Here is a 17,151-nt window from a genome sequence, read left to right as displayed (position 1 = left end):
ATTTAACGCCCACCCGAGGCAAGGGACAGCTCTCTCTCTCTCTCTCTCTGCCTACCAACGCGCCAGCCGCCGCATTCACCGGGGCTGCAAACGGAGAGGAGGGGGGGCCCCGCTGCACCTGCCGGCGCCCCCACCTTACCTCCCCCCCCCCATCCCCATCCCCGCCACCACCTTCCAGCGAAATCTGACCGAAGCCAGCTGAGCTGGTTGACTTAGCTTGCCAAGAAGAATCTTTCCAAAGGGGGGTGGGGGAGGGAAAGGGGTACGGGGGTGAGTGGGTGGGCTCCTTTTCTTTATCCCTCCTCTCCTTTTTTTGCATTCAGGTTTGGGGGGGTCACCTCGGCAGCTCGGGGCAGCTGCCCCTAAACAAGGAGGAAGGGGCGAACGTTTGCAAGAAAAAGGAGAGAAGGAACCGCAGCGCTCTGATTCTTTTCTTTCTTTTTTTTCCCCTCCCCGGCTGGTGGTGGGGGGGGGGGAATTGAGTTTAAATTTTGCTTCTCCGCCGCTCCTCCCTCTCCTCCTCCTCCCTCCCTTCCCCCGCCCCCCCCCCTTTTCTAGCTGTCAAGCGGCGGCTCTTGCGCTCCAACCTTCGAAGCAGCTGCAGCCTCCGGAAAAGGCTGGCTGGAGAGAAAGGGAGAGAGAGAGAGAGAGAGCAGGCGGGCCGGTTTTTGGAGACGGGAGGTGAGGATCTTCTCCACCCGGCCCTCAGACGCTTCTCCGGGGAGAGGGGCGTCTCTCCTTCGTCTCTCCAGAGAGCGGGGGGCGCCTCCTTCCTCTTGCGGGGCAGGAGACACCAAGCGCCGGCGGATGGGTTTGAGGGACCCTCTTGGCGAGGAAGGCTCCGGCAAAGCGGCTGGCCAGCTCTGGGGGCGCCAAGCTGCTCCTTTGGGGGGGGCGCTCCGCTAGCACGTCGGGGAGGGGGCGCAGAACTGCTGCGGCTGCTTTGACCTCCCGCCCCTCCCCCGTGAATTAACCCCCCCCCCCAACCTCAATATCCTGGGGCGCCCCGAAGACTTTTTTCCCCTTTTTTTTCCTGCTTGCTCTTGACTCCCCAACAAGACCAAAGGGAACCGATGCTGCGTTGGCCAGCTGGGAAGCGGCGGCGTCCCGTTTGGAAAGGCTGATCGCTGAGTGGTTTACTCGGAACGGGGGGGGAGAGTTTGGCTCCGGAGCCCCTTCTCTCCTTCCTTCCTTCCTTCCCTCCTTCTTTCGATTTGTTTTGTATTATTTTTTTTCGGGCCAAAGGAGAAAACGGCGGCCAAAGAAGGCCGGCAAGGAATTAATTCCGGCCTTTCTCGCGAGATGGAAGGAACGCGGCAGCCGGAGAGGAAGACGACTGGATTGTGACTCAAAGAAGATAGGAGGGAGGAAGGGGGGAAAGAAAAGAATCAACGCTTGTCCCCCACCCACCCACCCAAAATAAGCGACCCTCCCTTGCCTCGCTTCTCCCGCTCTCCGAGCCCTGGCTGCTGAATTGAGCCCCCCTGTGGTCGCTTTTCCAGCTTGCCTTGGGAGGGAAGCCCCCCGCTCCAATTCCCCGGAGCCATGAAGCTGATCTTGGTGCGCAAATTCCGCGTCCTCATCCTGCTGGTTTTCCTGGTGGCCTGCACTCTGCACATCCTCATCGACCTCTTGCCTAAGCTGGAGAAGCGAGCCGCGGGGTCGGAAAGCGGGGCGGCGGCCGCCAGCCCGGGCTGTTCTTGCTCTCACACCGCAGCAGCAGCAGCAGCAGCAGCCCAGCCGGGGGGAGAGCGACGCGGCTGGCCCAAGGAACCTCCGCCGCCGTCTTCCTTGGAACCGGAGCCTCCGCCGGCTGCGGCGCAGGAGGAGCCCGGGAGAGCCCAAGCCGGCGCCTCGGAGGCGGCCGCGGCCGCCGCGGGCTGGCCTAGCAAGCACACGCTGCGGCTCTTGCAGGATTTCAGCAGCGAGCCCAGCTCCAACCTCACCTCGCGCTCCGGGGAGAAAGGCAACGCCGAGCGGAGAGGAGGAGAGGCGCCGCCGCCGCCGCCGCGGAGCTTCAGCACCACCGGAGCGCTCCGCGCGAAAGGGAAAACGAGAGCAAGCGACAGGCTGCAGAACGAGCCCCACTCGCCGCCTTTGCTGCCGCTTTACCGGGAGGAGGAGGAGGAGGAGGGAGATGAAGAAAGAGCCGCCGCCGCCGCGGCGGTGGGGCCCGCGGGCACCGGCTCCCGCCTGGCCGCGCTCTTCGCCCACCCGCTCTACCAGCTGGCAGTGCCCCCGCTGGACGAGGCTGATCTCTTGTTCAACGTCAACAGCGACATCCGATTTAACCCCAAGGCGGCGGAGAATCCCGAGTGGTGAGTGAGTGAAGGGGAGGCAAAGATAAGATTGGGGGAAAGGGAAGGAGGAGAAGTGGGGAAATCAGCTCTGCAAGACGGGCACGGCACGCCCTGCTTGGCATCCGGCCTTAGGTCGGCTTCACACGACCGGCTAAACCTCGGTTGGGATCTTTCTAGGGCTTGCATAAACCGGAATGGAGAATCCAACGATTGCTGGGTGGTGGAGCAGACTTTAGGGTCATGATGTTACTCTTTGGTATCATCCATCCCAAGTTGTTGCGAGTCTTCCGGATGTTGTCTTGTGTGAATGTAAACTCTCCCCGGGGGTCTTCGGCCAAGGTGGAAGGCCCCAATGAGCCAGCTGGCCATCATGTATTGATTTTTTTATTGATTTTATTTTATTGAATTAGAGAAGAGATATAAGTCCAGGCGTGATTACGAATAGATGAAATGGATGCGAATACAAGGGAATATTAGGATAGGAACACTGGTGCGCTTATGCACACCCCTTCCAGACCTCTTAGGAATGGGGTGAAGTCCACGGAAGACAATCTAAGGTTCACGTTTTGGAGGTTTGAGGCCTTAATGTGATGGGAAACCAGAAAATGATGGCTTGACCATTAAGATGGATGCTGTTGTGTGTGAAGCCGTGTGATGGATCAGTTTGAGTATCTCAATCCAAATGGGTGGCTCTTTGCCTTGTGCCCATCCCTCACACCAGTGGCAGGTCATTCCCTTAAAAGGCTGAAGACATCCGTGGTCCTGCGTCAACCCACAACTCAACATATATAGTGACCTACTTATGCCAGGTTGATGTTTTTTGGGAGCTCCACAGCTCTAAAAAAAAAGGCAATTGATTCAGTAAACCATGCTCTTCGGACTTAGGATATCCTACGCTTAAAGCCAAGTTTAGCTCAAGGGGGGGCAAGCAGGAACCCTCCCACCCCACCCCTACTCTCCTTCCTCACATAAGGGAGATGTTCCTTCTGAAGGACGAAGCGGTGCTGATGTCGAATGGCCGATATTGGTCTTGGATGGCCCGTTGGCCTTTTTTTTTAAAAAAAACCCACAAATGCAGAATAATTGGCTTTTGAGGGCTCTTGCGGATTATCAAATTGGAATGGTCTTCTTTTTCTACCTTTCTTTCCACCACCACCCCCCAAACCTTCCTCTTGGGAAGAAACAGAACAGAGGCATGGATGAGCTGAGTCCCCCACCCCACTTTAAAAAAAAATCCTACTGAGAACCAGAAGAGGGAAGGTTAGAAAGAAAGCAGCTTGTTCTCTCCTCTTTGCGCTTAAGATTTTTTTTTTTTAATAGCAGAAGCTATTGCTTGGGTAGATCATTCTCCCCCCCCCTTATAAAACCCCAGTGGTGGGGGGGTTGCTTGATACAAGAGAAAACTGACTGGATTCTCAGCTCTGGCTCTCCCACTCCTCACCACTGAAAGAGAGAGAGAGGAGGATTGCTTCGTGTTGGCTCACACACCCCTCTCCCCTCCCCTCTCAACCTCGCACATATGTGCTAGTGGTTCCCGACTCTAGGGGGCGGTGCTCATCTCTGTTTCAAAGCCGAAGAGCCAGCGCTGTCCAAAGACATCTCCGTGGTCCTGTGGCCGGTATAACTAAACATTGAAGGCGCACGGAACGCTGTTCCCTTCCCACCAAAGGTGGTTCCTATTTTTCTACTTGCATTTTTTTATTTGCCTGCTTTCGAACTGCTAGGTTGGCAGAAGCTGGGACAAGTCACGGGAGCTCACAGCGTAAAGCGGCGCTAGGGATTCGAACTGCCGAACGGCCGACCTTTCTGCTGTGCGTCTTAGCCACTGAGCCACCGCGTCCTATTGCCAGCTATAGGAGGGAAAAATTCAGAATATTCTCTATCCGCTTTCAGGCCAATGGTCTCCCAATCTTAATTTATATTTTTTTAAAAACAAAAAAAAAGGCCTGAAAATATTCTCCATCTCCAAATTGTGGAACTCGATTTAGATTAAGCTAAGAGGTCTGCTCCCATTTTGATTTTCTTTCTGATTTTGCCTTTAAAAAAAAAAGTGTTGAATGAATGAAGCACAACCTTGTCCAAAATTTAAAAAAATAAGGCTTTATTGTGATGAATGAGCCTCACCTCCATCAAAGGCTGCATTCTTTTCTTCATCTTGCATTGGATGGCTCTTCCCAAAATGGCATTTGAAAATATAATCAGCTCTTTTTCATTGATATAGAAGAGATATCCCTCTATCTCTTTATCCCTCCCTCTTTCTTTCTTTCTTTCTTTCTCTTTCTCTCTCTTTCTCTCTCTTCCACTCTCTCTCCCTCCTCCCTCTCTTTATCTCTCTCTCTTTCTCCCTCTCTCTTTCTCTCTCTCTGTCCCTCTCCCTCTCTTTATCCCTCTTTCTCTCTCCCTCCCTCCCTCTTCCTCTCCCTCCCTCTCTTTATCTCTCCCTCTCTTTCTCTCTCCCTCTCCTTTCTTCTCTCTCCCCCTCTCTTTGTCTCTCCCTCTTTTCTCTCTCTCTCTCTTCCTCTCCCCCTCTCTCTCCCTCTCTTTATCTCTCCCTCTTTCTCTTTCCCTCTCCCATCTTCTCTCTCTCCCGCACCCTCTCTTTATCTCTCCCTCTTTTTTCTCTCTCTCTTTTCCTCTTTTCCTCTCAGTGCTTCAGTCCTTACAGTGACTGTAAACTCCATCATCCCCAGCCAAGCTGTCCAGGAGTTATGTAGACATCACAGTCTGGTAGTTTGGAAAGTGCCCCATTAGGAAAGCAAGGAATTTTTTTGGTATTGTTGAACACGGCATTATCCAGGAAGGATGTGGAAAAGATTGTTAGTTATTGGTTTTATTTTTAGGTAGCTGGAGAAGTGAATTCAACCAAAAATGTGGGGGGGGGGCGGGGAGCCGGTGTGTTTTGGTAGGTTAAAAGAACTGGACTGAATTCATTTTAGCCTGACCTTCATTCCACTGAACTCCACTGGATGACTGGTCAGTCTCCCAAGCATTGTGATAGAATTATAGTGGAATAAAATGGGAAGCAGGAAAATGAATGAAATTGACAAACAAAATTGACAAACGAGGTGAATGAAATTGACGAACGAGATGAATGAAATTGACGAATGAGATGAATGAAATTGACGAATGAAATTGACCAACGAGACGAATGAAATTGATGAATGAAATTGATGAATGAAATTGATGAATGAAATTGATGAATGAAATTGATGAATGAAATTGACAAATTGGGGGGTGGGGTAAAAAAAGAAAGATGAAACCGGGAAAGAAAAAGAAGTAACAGCTTGCCCCTCCCTCTGCAAAGATAAAGCACAACATTTCATTCCTAGAAGCGGTAAAACAGATGGTGAATCCTTTCTCATCCTAGTCTTCCTCTAAACCAGTGGTTCTCAATCTGTGGGTCGGGACCCCTTTGGGGGGTCGAACGACCCTTTCACAGGGGTCGCCTAAGACCATCAGAAAACACATATTTTTGAAAAAAATACAGACAACCTAAAATAATCTTATGGTTGGGGGTCACTACAACATGAGGAACTGTATTAAAGGGTCGTGACATTAGGAAGGCTGAGATCCCGCTGCTCTAAACCTTCCATTCCCAAAAGCAGGAATAAAAAAAAACAGAGATAATAAAGTGTTTCTTTTTAGCCCATCCCAGGTTCTCTCTTACGAGATCGTTTGTGGTTGTATAATCTCCACCTCACCCTTTCTAAAAGTACAAGCATCTCATTAAATGACCACAGTTTTTATGACAGGATCTTGTTGACGTCACCTACCAAGATAAAAGGGATGTTGAGGGAGAGGAGAGAGAGAGAAAAAAAACCTCCAGTCTTCCTTTTATGATTTATTTTCTCCCAAAAGTTCCATAAAAATAAAAACAAACATCGGCAGCGCTGATGTGAAGGTATAATTTGACTTCTTAAAAATATCTGAGGTGCTTCTGGAGCTACGTTTGACTTGGATTCAGGCAACCTGCTGAGATATGACGGGTTTTCCCCATGCGGTGCGAATCCAGGCTTCGTGACTCGTAAACAACTTTTGGTGTTGTCTGAACTCGGGACAGCCGGGGTTTATTCAAACGTGGCTGAACAATCGGTGGTCCTATTCAAAGCAGACCATGGCAGTTGTCTTCGTGATGGCAAACCTTTTTAGAAAGGCGGGCCAAAATTGTGTGCGCGTGAGCTATCGCGGATGTGCCAATGCCCACGCCCACAATTCAATGCTCCCTGCCCACCTGCACGATCCCCGCCCCACAGGGGGGGGAGAGTTTTCTCCCTCCCCAGGCTCCGGAGGCTTTCCTGAAGCCTGGTGAGGGCAAAAACGACCTCCACCACCACTATCACCCTTGGAGGGGTCTCCGGAAGCCGGAAACAGCTGACTTTGGCCTTCTTTGAGGCCATTTTTCACCCTCCAGAGTGCAAAAAAAACGGCTCTACGGCCAAACCGGAAGTTGCTCATAGGGCTGGTTTTAGTCCTCCGGGGCCTTCAGGAGGTTTCCCTGAAGGCTCCGGAGGGCAAAAAACACCCCTACAAGCAAATTGGAAGTCACTTCCGGTTTGCTCGTAGGGTCATTTTTTGCCCTCTGGAGCCTTCAAGGAAGCCTCTGGAGAGTTTCCTGAAGGCTCCGGAGGGCAAAAAACGACCCTACGAGCAAACCGGAAGTCCATTCCCGAACATCCGGTTTACCCATAGGGCTGGTTTTTCGCGCTCCAGTAGGCCTCTGGGAAGCTCTTGAAGCCTCTGGAGGGCCTCCAGGGCAGGAGGCTGTTTTCGCCCTCACTAGGCTCCTATAAAGCCTCTGGAGCCTGGGGAGGGTGGAAAACAAACACGCCAAAAATGGGGGAGGGGAAACACTGGCCCTGCGCACATTTCATGCCAGGGTCATGCGCATAGCATTATGAGTGTGGGCACGACCACGCACGACCCCCACCCCACCCCGCTTTTGGCACACGAAACAAAAAAAAAAGGTTCTCCATTCCTGACCTAGATTATAAGGCAGCATTCAGAAGACCTTAGCTGATCTTGGAAAGGAAATCAGTGTTGGATATTCTTAATTCCTGGATGGAATCACTAGAATGTTTCTAGCCTAGGAAGCTAGACTAGAAGACTGAAAAGCATTTCTTAATATTGCCAAAGTATTGAACCAGTGGGGGTTTCTTAGAAGTTCGGAACAGTTTGCCCAAGCTGGTAATGATTTGGCGGCCTGGGTCACTGAAATCGGCAGCAATCCAGGCCTGCCACGCCTCCAACCAGTTCTGGTACTGTGGCTGCATCTTCTTGTTTGCTTCTGCACATGCCCGAGCAATTTTGATTGCACTGCGCATGCTCAAGATGATTTTGATTGCACTGCGCATGCTCAGAGTGATTTTGATTGCCATGGCCAAGCTCGGAGCAATTTTGATTGCACTGCATAGGCTCAGAGCAATTTTGATTGCACTGCGCATGCTCACAGAGATTTGATTGCACTGCACATGCACGCAGCAATGTTGATTGCACTGCGCATGTTCAGAGCAATTTTGATTGCACTGCGCATGCTCAGAGCAATTTTGATCACACTGCACATGCGCCCAGCAATTTTGATTGCACTGCGCATGCTCAGAGCAATTTTGATTGCACTGTGCATGCTCAGAGTGATTTTGATTGCACTGCTCATACTGAAAGCAATTTTGATTGCACTGCACATGCTCAGAGCAATTTTGATTGCACTGCGCATGCGCACAGCAATTTTGATTGCACTGCGCATGCTCAGAGCAATTTTGATCACACTGCACATGCGCACAGCAATTTTGATTGCACTGCGCATGCTCAGAGCAATTTTAATTGCCATGGCCAAGCTCACAGTGATTTTGATTGCACTGCACATGCACACAGCAATTTTGATTGCACTGCACATGCGCATGCACATGGCAAGCCCACGAGCGAACCAGCAGTAGTGACTGCCAGAAGCCATCCATGTCCTGGACGTAGCTGTGTGACCTCTTCTGGAGCTGAGTCCATCTTGAAGTCTGGACAGAAAGAATGGCTTGGACTTTTCCTTTTAGGGATGGGTGGATTTTCAGGTGTTTCTCGGGTTCAGAGGCATCTCCGGTGTGATTGTCCATGCAAGGCTTCCCCCTTCCTTCAATAACCTTAATAACAACAGGATTGTATATGTCCATTTCTCTTCCACGCTGGGGATCGACCGTCTCTTTATTATTTATGAATGGAAATGCATAGTCCGCTTTTTCAACGAGAGGCTCAGCAGAGCAGCCTGCAAAACATTAAGATCTCGGCGTTTAAAACATTTAAACACTTTCCCTCCCCAACTACAAGAGAACCCCAAAAAGAGAGAGATAGAGGAGAGAAAATGTCAAAGAAAAAAATGCACTCCTTCATCTCTGTCTTGGCCCAAAAGATTCATTCATTCATAAAAATGGAGAATATGTTTGCCTTGGTTAAGCAACCAAAGGGATGTGGTGGCTCAGTGGCTAAGACGCTGAGTTTGTCAACCAGAAAGGTCGGCAAGGTCAGCATTTCGAATCCCTAGTGCCGTGTAACGGAGTGAGCTCCCATGACTTGTCCAGCTTCTGCCAAACCTAAGCAGTTCGAAGCAGAGTAAAAAATGCAAGTAGGAAAATAGGAACCACCTTTGGTGGGAAGGGAACAGCGTTCCGTGGGCCTTCGGCGTTGAGTCATGCCGGCCACATGATCACAGAGACGTCTTCGGAGAGCGCTGGCTCTTCGGCTTTGAAACGGAGATGAGCACCGCCCCCTAGAGTCAGGAACAACTAGCACATATGTGCAAGGAGAACCTTTACCTTTAAGCAACCAAACTGTTGCCGTTTTTTTCCCCCCAGTTCCAATGTCCCCAAATGTGACTTTTGGAAAGGACGCGAAATAATCTTATTGGAAAGAGGAAAATGTCCTTTTTAAAACAACTTTTCAACTACTTGGACTTCTGTTAGTCATCCCAGGTAGACTTCCAAAGTCATCTCACTTTTGTAAACCTCAGAACCGGGGCTGAGATAGATTCCTTCTGAGCTTGGCCCACCAACGTTGTTTGATGATAGGTCTCAGGTTCTCCAGCTAGGAATGGAAATGAAGTTGGCGGGTCGGTGACTCAAATGTTCTGCCTTATGAAAAAGGTCCTTTCAGAAAGGAGGCCAAAGATAACTTCCTGGTTCCATCACATCCTAAAAGATCTCTAAAGGGGGGACACATCTGCTTAAAAAATAATAATTAATCACCCCACAAGGTTCACAGGCATAATAAAGGCGGCCACCTCTTGAAGAAAACTCTCTGGTTTTAGCTGGTGGTACAGGGACGCAGTGGCTCAGTGGCTTAACAACCAGTCTGTATTTACAATGATGTAAGAGTAGGAAAGAGGAGAGGAATGGGAAGAAGAGGGGAAGGGTAAAGGGGAGGAAGGGGAAGGAGAGGAGGAAAGGAGAGGAGGAAGGAAGGAAGGAAGGAAGGAAGGAGAGAAGAAAGAGAAGAAGGGGGTAGGAAGGAGGGAGGGAAGGAGGGAGGGAAGCAGGAGGGAAGGAAGGAGGGAAGGAAGGAGAGGAGACAGAAAGGAGGGAAGGAAGGAGGGAAGGAAGGAGAGAAGGAGAGAAGAAAGGAGGGAAGGAAGGAGGGAATGTAGGAGAGAAGGAAGGGGGGAAGGAAGGAGGAAAGGAAGGGGGAAAGGAAGGAGAGAAGGAGAAAAGAAAGGAGGAAGGAAGGAAGGAGGGAAGGAAGGAAGGAGGGAAGGAGAGAAGGAGGGAAGGGGAAGGATGGAGGGAAGGAAGGGGAGTAGGAGAGAAGAAACGAGGGAAGGAAAGAGGGAGGGAGGGAAGAAGAAGTAGGACCGTTGTAAGATAAGATGGATCTATGGGATGTTAAAAAAGCAATCTTCAAGTATATTGTCACCTGTAGGGAAAAATTGTTATAAATACATATTCTTAATAACAGTTTATGAGATCATATAATTGTGAATGTATATATGAAATTGATAAAATTAAATTTAAAAAAAACCGAAAAAAAAACAACTGATTTTAGCATCCTGAGGTCACGTGACTTCCATTTATGTCCTTCCTAGATGGCTTCCGGCAAGTTAAGTCAGAGGGGAAGCTGGACTCACTTAAAGACCTGCATGATTCACTTAACAACTGCAGTGATTCCCAGGGGTGGGTTCCGCCTGCTGCTGCTACTGCCGGTATGCTTAGGGACGCACCATGCGCACATGTGCAGTTCTTAAAAAAACCCAATATGGCGGCACCTATGGTGCGGCGGAGAGAATCGGTTGGGGTGTGTGGCAGGCTGAGTTACTCCCTACTGGGCTGAACCGGTCTGTAGTAGTATATAGCTAGTGTAGGAATTAAGAACTGTCTCCTTTAAGAAACTACCTCATGGGAAATGCAGGCAGAGACTGCCTTATGGGAAATGTAGTTCCATGACATGTAATCACATCTCTGTTTATGATTGGCCACCGGGGCATCTTGCCCACATGCAAAGTTTATAGCCGGGTAGTTCAATTGCCTTTGTGAACCAGAATAGTAGCATTCTACATCTCCACTCAGCATGGGGATAAAATCATCATCTTTCTACACTACGTGATGGGACAGATCATGGAAAGTCAAAAGAATCTTAACACTGAACTGTAAGTTTTGCTATTAAGGATGCCTGATAATAAACGTGGTCTGAAAGAGATTCCTAAGCGTGGAGTTAACTGGCTGCCTGAGCAGAACCTCATTGCCCGGGGCAGAACACGGTCCAAACCAGAAGGAACCCACCTCTGGTGATTCCCTTAATCGTGGCAGAAAAGGTCTTAAAATTGGATGTGACTCACTTAGCAACTGTCTTGCTTAACAATGGAAATACCTGGTCTCATTTGTAGTTGTAAATTAAGTGGTCCGGTGTGGATGTGAAGTTCTCGACTCACAATAGGAGGTTGTGAGTTTGATTCTAGGTAGAGACGGATATTTCTCTCTCTCTGGGCACAATGAGAAATATATATATCTGCTGAATAAAACTCCGCATTGGCGACAGGAAAGGCATCTGGCCAGGAAACACTCAGCTTCCTTCAATTGCCCAGACTCTACCACGCAAGGGATTACGGGGTCATTAAAAAGAAGATGATTTATGGTCGAGGATTGCTTATACTGATAAAGCTAGGGTTTCTAGCTTCTGGCAATTCCTACCAGTTCAATGATGATTTTTTTTAATCTCTCTCTCTCTCTGTCTCTCTCTCTCTGTCTCTCTCTCTCTGTCTCTCTCTGTCTGTCTGTCTCTCTCTCTCTGTCTCCTGTGTGTGTGTCTGTGTGTGTCTTCTCTCTCTCTGTGCCTCTCTGTCTTTCTCTTTCTCTGTCTCTCTCTGCCTCTCTCTCTCTCCCCATGTGTGTCTGTCTGTGTGTGAGTGTCTCACTCTCTCTGGGTCTCTCTCTCTCTCTGGGTCTCTCTCTGTGTGTCTCTGTGTGTCTCTGTGCCTCTATCTGTCTCTCTCTCTGTGTGTCTCTGTCTCTGTCTGTCTCTGTCTTCTCTGTCTCTCGTGTGTGTGTATGTGTGTTTCTGTCTGTGTGTCTGTGTGTCTCTCTCTCTCTGCCTCTCTCTTTCTCTCTCTCTCTCTCTGTGTGTATCTCTCTCTGTCTCTGTCTCTGTCTGTCTCTCTCTCTCTCCTGAAATATTGCAAGGCAGAAATATTGCAACCCCAAAGGGACAGTTCTGCCCGTGTTTCCTCTGGAATAAATTCTATCGGAAGTTTAGTCTCGGAAAAAGAACTGGAAAAAAAAGAGTCTATTCTTGTTTACTGATTCAGGCAAATTCGTCGCAACCTTGAGATGGCAGCTGCTAGGCTGTGGAAATAGGACAATGACCATGATACCGGTGGAGGGGGCGATTTTTTTTTCTGTTTGATTTCAGAATCCTAATAATCTAATCATATGTAAATGGCTTAGGGGAGCTTGTCGATCAGGAAAGTCGGCAGTTCGGCGGTTCGAATCCTAGCGCCGTGTAACGGAGTGAGCTCCCGTGACTTGTCCCAGCTTCTGCCAACCTAGCAGTTCAAAAGGACGTAAAGAAATGCAAGTAGAATAAATAGGAACCACCTTTGGTGGGAAGGGAACAGCGTTCCGTGCGCCTTCGGCGTTGAGTCATGCCGGCCACATGACCACGGAGACGTCTTCGGACAGCGCTGGCTCTTCGGCTTTGAAACAGAGATGAGCACCGCCCCCTAGAGGCGGGAACGACTAGGACAGATGTGCGAGGGGAACCTTTATCTTTACCTGTGTAAATGTCTTAGCAGTCTGCGTGTCTGTTGGAGACCTACCCATCATTCCATATTTATAGGCAGCTAGTCTGATAAAATCAAATAGAAGAGGAAGTGTTTAGATTTAATGGAGACCCAGCAGATTTTTTTCATTTTCCCTTAACTTTGGAGTACAACATTGTATTTTGTTTTGTGCCTCTTGGTGGCTGCTTCATGAGGTTGTTGTTGATATTTTCCTTTGGGTTTTTTCTTGATTCATGATGACATTTCCTTGGCGAGACGTTCAGAAGAGGAGAAACACTTGGCTTTCCTTCTTCCCAGGGCTGAGAGAGAAGAAGATTGGCCCATAATCCACCAGCCTGCTTTCTGCGTAAGGCAGGATTAGAATTTGGGTCTCCCTGTTCTTAGCAGCATCTGTAACCACTAGAGAAACTGGTTCTTACTTCCTAAGACTGCATCCTAAATAATAAATGTTGAAATAAATGAGGGGGCCAGCAAGATTTACAGATAGTCCTCATCTTATGAGCATTTGGATCAGGATTTCCATTATCAGACAAGGTGGTTATTAAGTCAGCGGTGCCAGGGAAGGGAAGGGAGAGGAAGAGAGGAAGCAAGGAAGAAAAGGGGGAGGGAGGGAGGAAGAAAGGAAGGGAGGTAGAGATGACAGAAGAGAGGAAGGGGGAGAGAGGGAGGATGGAATAGGGGAGAGAGGGAGGGAATAAGTAAGGGGGGAGATGAAGGAAGAAAGGAAGGGGGGAGGGATGAAAAAAGGAAGATGGGGTAGGGAGGAAGGAAGGAAGAGGGAGGAATAGGAGGGGGAGGGAGGAAGTATGGGGAGATGAAGAAAGAAAGGGGAAGGAGGGAGGGAAGGAAAGAGGGGTCAAGAGAGGAAGGAAGGAAGGAAGGAAGGGGAAGGGATGAAGAAAGGAAGGGAGGAAGGGAGGTAGAGATGACAGAAGAAAGGAAGGGGGAGAGAGGGAGGAAGGAATAGGGGAGAGAGGGAGGGAAGAAGTAAGTGGGGAGATGAAGGCAGAAAGGAAGGGGAGGGAGGGATGAAAAAATGAAGATAGGGTAGGGAGGAAGGAAGAAAGAGAGGGGAGGAATGGGAAGGGGAAGGAGGAAGTAAGGGGAGATGAAGAAAAAAGGGGAAGGAGGGAGGGACGGAAGGAGAGGGATGAAGAGAGGAAGGAAGGAAGAAAGATGGGAGGGATGAAGGAAGGAAGAAAGGGAGGTAGAGATGACAGAAGAAAGGAAGAGGGAGGGAGGAATGGGAGGGAGGAAATAAGGGGAGATGAAGGAGGAAAGGAAGGGGAAGGAAGGGAGGGAGGAATGGGAGAGGGAGGGAAGAAGGAAAGGGGAGATGAAGGAAGAAAGGAAGAGTGAGGGCGGAATGGGAGGGAGGAAATAAGGGGAGATGAAGGAGGAAAGGAAGGGGAAAGAAGGGAGGAAAGGAGGGAGGGATGTGACCACACCAATGAGGAACAGGAGAGAGGCTAAAGGGCCTTCCTGAAGCACTCCAGGCTTATAGTCACATCCTTAACTCAAGCTTCCCTATTTCGAAGCAAAGTACCTCCAAATAGCAGGGGAAAAGATTAACGTTTAGCTTGCTCCCTCATCACTCTTGGAAGGAAAGATAGCTGGCCTGGATCCTTCCTTTGGCTCTTTCAGCTGCCTGTCAATCTCTCCTTTGTTCCTGGCGTCCAAATCTCATTGGATGCATTGGGGGAAGGGAGTCCCTGCCCTTCCGTGGGGCAGCCTAGAGTTAAAGCCAGAGTAGCTCGCCTCGTTTAAAAGATCTGATGCAAAAACCAGCCATTATCTGCTGTTTATTTTAAGCCTCCGGCTTTTTTTCTAAAACGAGCAGAAAAAAAAACCCTGCAGCTTGGTTTTCTGTCGAACTGTCTGTCACAAGGGCGTGTTCCAGAAAACTCCAAAGGAGATTCATTTGTCGCCTTAATCAGAGATCCGTTGGAAGAAAATGCACCTAATTTAAACCATCAGAATAGATCAAGGAGATGCAAACTAACTTCTCCATTGGTGGCCTCAGTCTATCAGCAGGTTGATGTCCAGCGTTAAGCCACGATGGATTTTGCTTAGTTTTACTGTGGGAGGGTAGAAGCTTTTGCAGTTTGTAAACCAGGGATGAAATCCAGCAGGTTCCAACCAATTCTGGGGAACCGGTAGCGGAAATTTTGAGTAGTTCGGAGAACCGGTAACGGAAATTTTGAGTAGTTCGGTGAACCGGTAGCAGAAATTTTGAGTAGTTTGGAGAACCGGTAGTGGAAATTTTGAGTAGTTCGGCAAACCGGTAGCAGAAATTTTGAGTAGTTCGAAGAACTGGTAGCAGAAATTTTGAGTAGTTCGGAGAACCGGTAGTGAAAATTTTGAGTAGCTTGGAGAACCGGCAGCAGAAATTTTGAGTAGTTTGAAGAACCGGTAGCAGAAATTTTGAGTAGTTCGAAGAACCAGTAGCGGAAATTTTGAGTAGTTCGGAAAACTGGCAAATACCACTTCTGGCTGCCCCCAGAGTGGGGAGGGAATAGGGATTTTGCAGTATCCTTCCCCTGCCACGCCCACCAAGCCACGCCCACAGAACCGGTAGTAAAAAAAGTTGAATTTCACCGTTGTTGTAAACCCTCAACTGTAAGCTACCCAGAGACATCAATTGACATAGGCCACCAGAGAAAATGAATGACTGACTGAATGACTGACTGAATGAATGAATGAAGGCACACTGGAGGGAGTCATTCACGCATGCACAGGTGGGTGGGCACGCCTGTGCACGCGATAGAGCGTGCACACACAGTTTTCTCACACCTTTAGCAAAAGGTGACTCATCACTGGTATAGGATCTGAAAGGGTCTGAAATGATGATATAGGCCAGCAATGGCAAACAGTTTGAGGCCGTGTGCATGTACCGAAGTGCCGGAAACCCAAAGGCCTCCTGGTCGGTGTGCATGCCTGTTTTCTGGCCAATTTTGGGGCCATTTTCAGGCTGTTTTGGGGGCTGTTTTCGGACTCTTTTCCAGTGCTCCAGCACCAGTGTACACCAGCTGGCGCCAGCACCAGTGGTGGATTTCTACCGGGTTGGCTGAACCCATAGTGATTTGGAGGCCTGGGTTGCTGGAACCAGCAGTGACCCTGGCCTGCCACGCCTCCAAACCGGTTCTCCTGGCGGCACCGTAGGTACCACCATCTTGTTTTTGGCTTCTGCGGTGAGTTGCAGGCAGTACGGGCGTACCGGAGCCTCCCCGGAGCACTGGATACCATTCCGGTATGGTGCTCCAGAGGGCCTACCCGTACGCCTGAGCTCCTTACTGGTCTTTTAAGTCTTTGGCGCTTCCATGCTTGGGCATGACCCGTACAGCACCTGCGTGACGCTCTGCTGAGCAGCTGGAGTGTCGCGGAGGCTCGCAGAGGCGCTAAGATGCATGCACGCGCTATGCACATCCATGTGGATGCCACCGGGCCCTTTCCAACTGTACCAGTTTGAACAGGATCCAGAACCCACCACTGGTGCACACACTGCATGCCCACAAGCAAACTGGCAGTAGGGGCTGCCAGAACCCACCCCTGGACAGCGCATATGCCCACAGAGAGGTCTCTGTGAGCCACACCTCTGACACGCGTACCGTAGGTTAGCTATCACAGATATAGGCTCTCCAGCTCAAGCAGAGGGTTGGACTAGACAACCTCTAAGATCCCTTCCAACTCTGTTATTCTATTCGGACCAGCCCTTCTTAGCTTCCAGATTCAGATGTAGCTGGCCAGATGCTACCTGTTTTAGAGATAAGTCACGGTTGAAAAAAACCATCGTTTTCACTATAATTGGCGGGATCGAGCGATCGGAGAGGAGATGTCTACACACGATTTCTTCCCAGAGAGTCTTTTTGAACTGATTTCTTCCATTCTGAATGTCATGTGCAAGGTTGTCTCTGCGCTGTGTTTGAAAAGCCATGGGGCTGAGCCGTGACTGACGGCTCTTTTTTCAAACCGTTCCAAGGATTTTCAAGTTGGTACACACAGACACAGACACAAACACACACACCGCGGTTCTATTGAACAAATCCGTACCGTTGACTCTAGTAATTACGTAGGTTTGCCATTCAACCCTGCAGAGTTGGTTAGTCTCAAACCAGACCTGGTTAAAAAGCAGAGTACATCCTGTCCAGAGGTGGGATTCATTTATTGCATTTTTCAGAGTATAAGACGCTCCCAAGTATAAGACGCACCTAGCTTTTGGGGAGGAAAACAAGGGAAAAATATCTGCCTCCCAGCGATTTGCCTCCTTGCAACAAACAGCAAACAGCATAGACAATATATAAACTGTTTGCAGTGTTATATTTCAGACTATACTTGTACAGATGTTGTTAAAATTGATGTGCTTTCTGGAAGTATAGTTATTCTCTTCCATTTAAAAGAGTAGCGCTTTTTAAAACAATAGCACTGAGCCTCTTCAGATCAAGCATTTATTTTAAAAAGCTTCATTTTGTTAACTTGTCTTGAATAAGAAAGCAGTCTTTAAAAAATAAGTCTAATAATTTGAACATTCTATAGGCATTTATAGTTGTTGACTTACCTCCTTGCAGCAAACAGCCTGATTAGCACAAGAAAAAAAAATCTGCCTCC

The 17,151-nt window shown here is 49.1% G+C and overlaps 1 protein-coding gene across 1 annotated transcript in view; it reads left to right on the top strand.

The window, feature by feature from the left end:
- Nucleotides 1-329: 329 nt before the first annotated feature.
- Nucleotides 330-17,151, top strand: part of FAM20C (FAM20C golgi associated secretory pathway kinase) — an 80,464-nt gene continuing 63,642 nt past the window's right edge. Inside the window, 2 exon segments of the mRNA XM_032231213.1 lie at nucleotides 330-681; nucleotides 1,503-2,318. Coding sequence (XP_032087104.1) covers nucleotides 1,546-2,318 — 773 coding nt within the window. The 5' untranslated portion in view covers nucleotides 330-681; nucleotides 1,503-1,545.

Source organism: Thamnophis elegans, chromosome 14 (genome assembly GCF_009769535.1).
Source record: "Thamnophis elegans isolate rThaEle1 chromosome 14, rThaEle1.pri, whole genome shotgun sequence".
NCBI lineage: Eukaryota > Metazoa > Chordata > Lepidosauria > Squamata > Colubridae > Thamnophis > Thamnophis elegans.
This window is presented reverse-complemented; position numbering and strand designations above follow the sequence as displayed.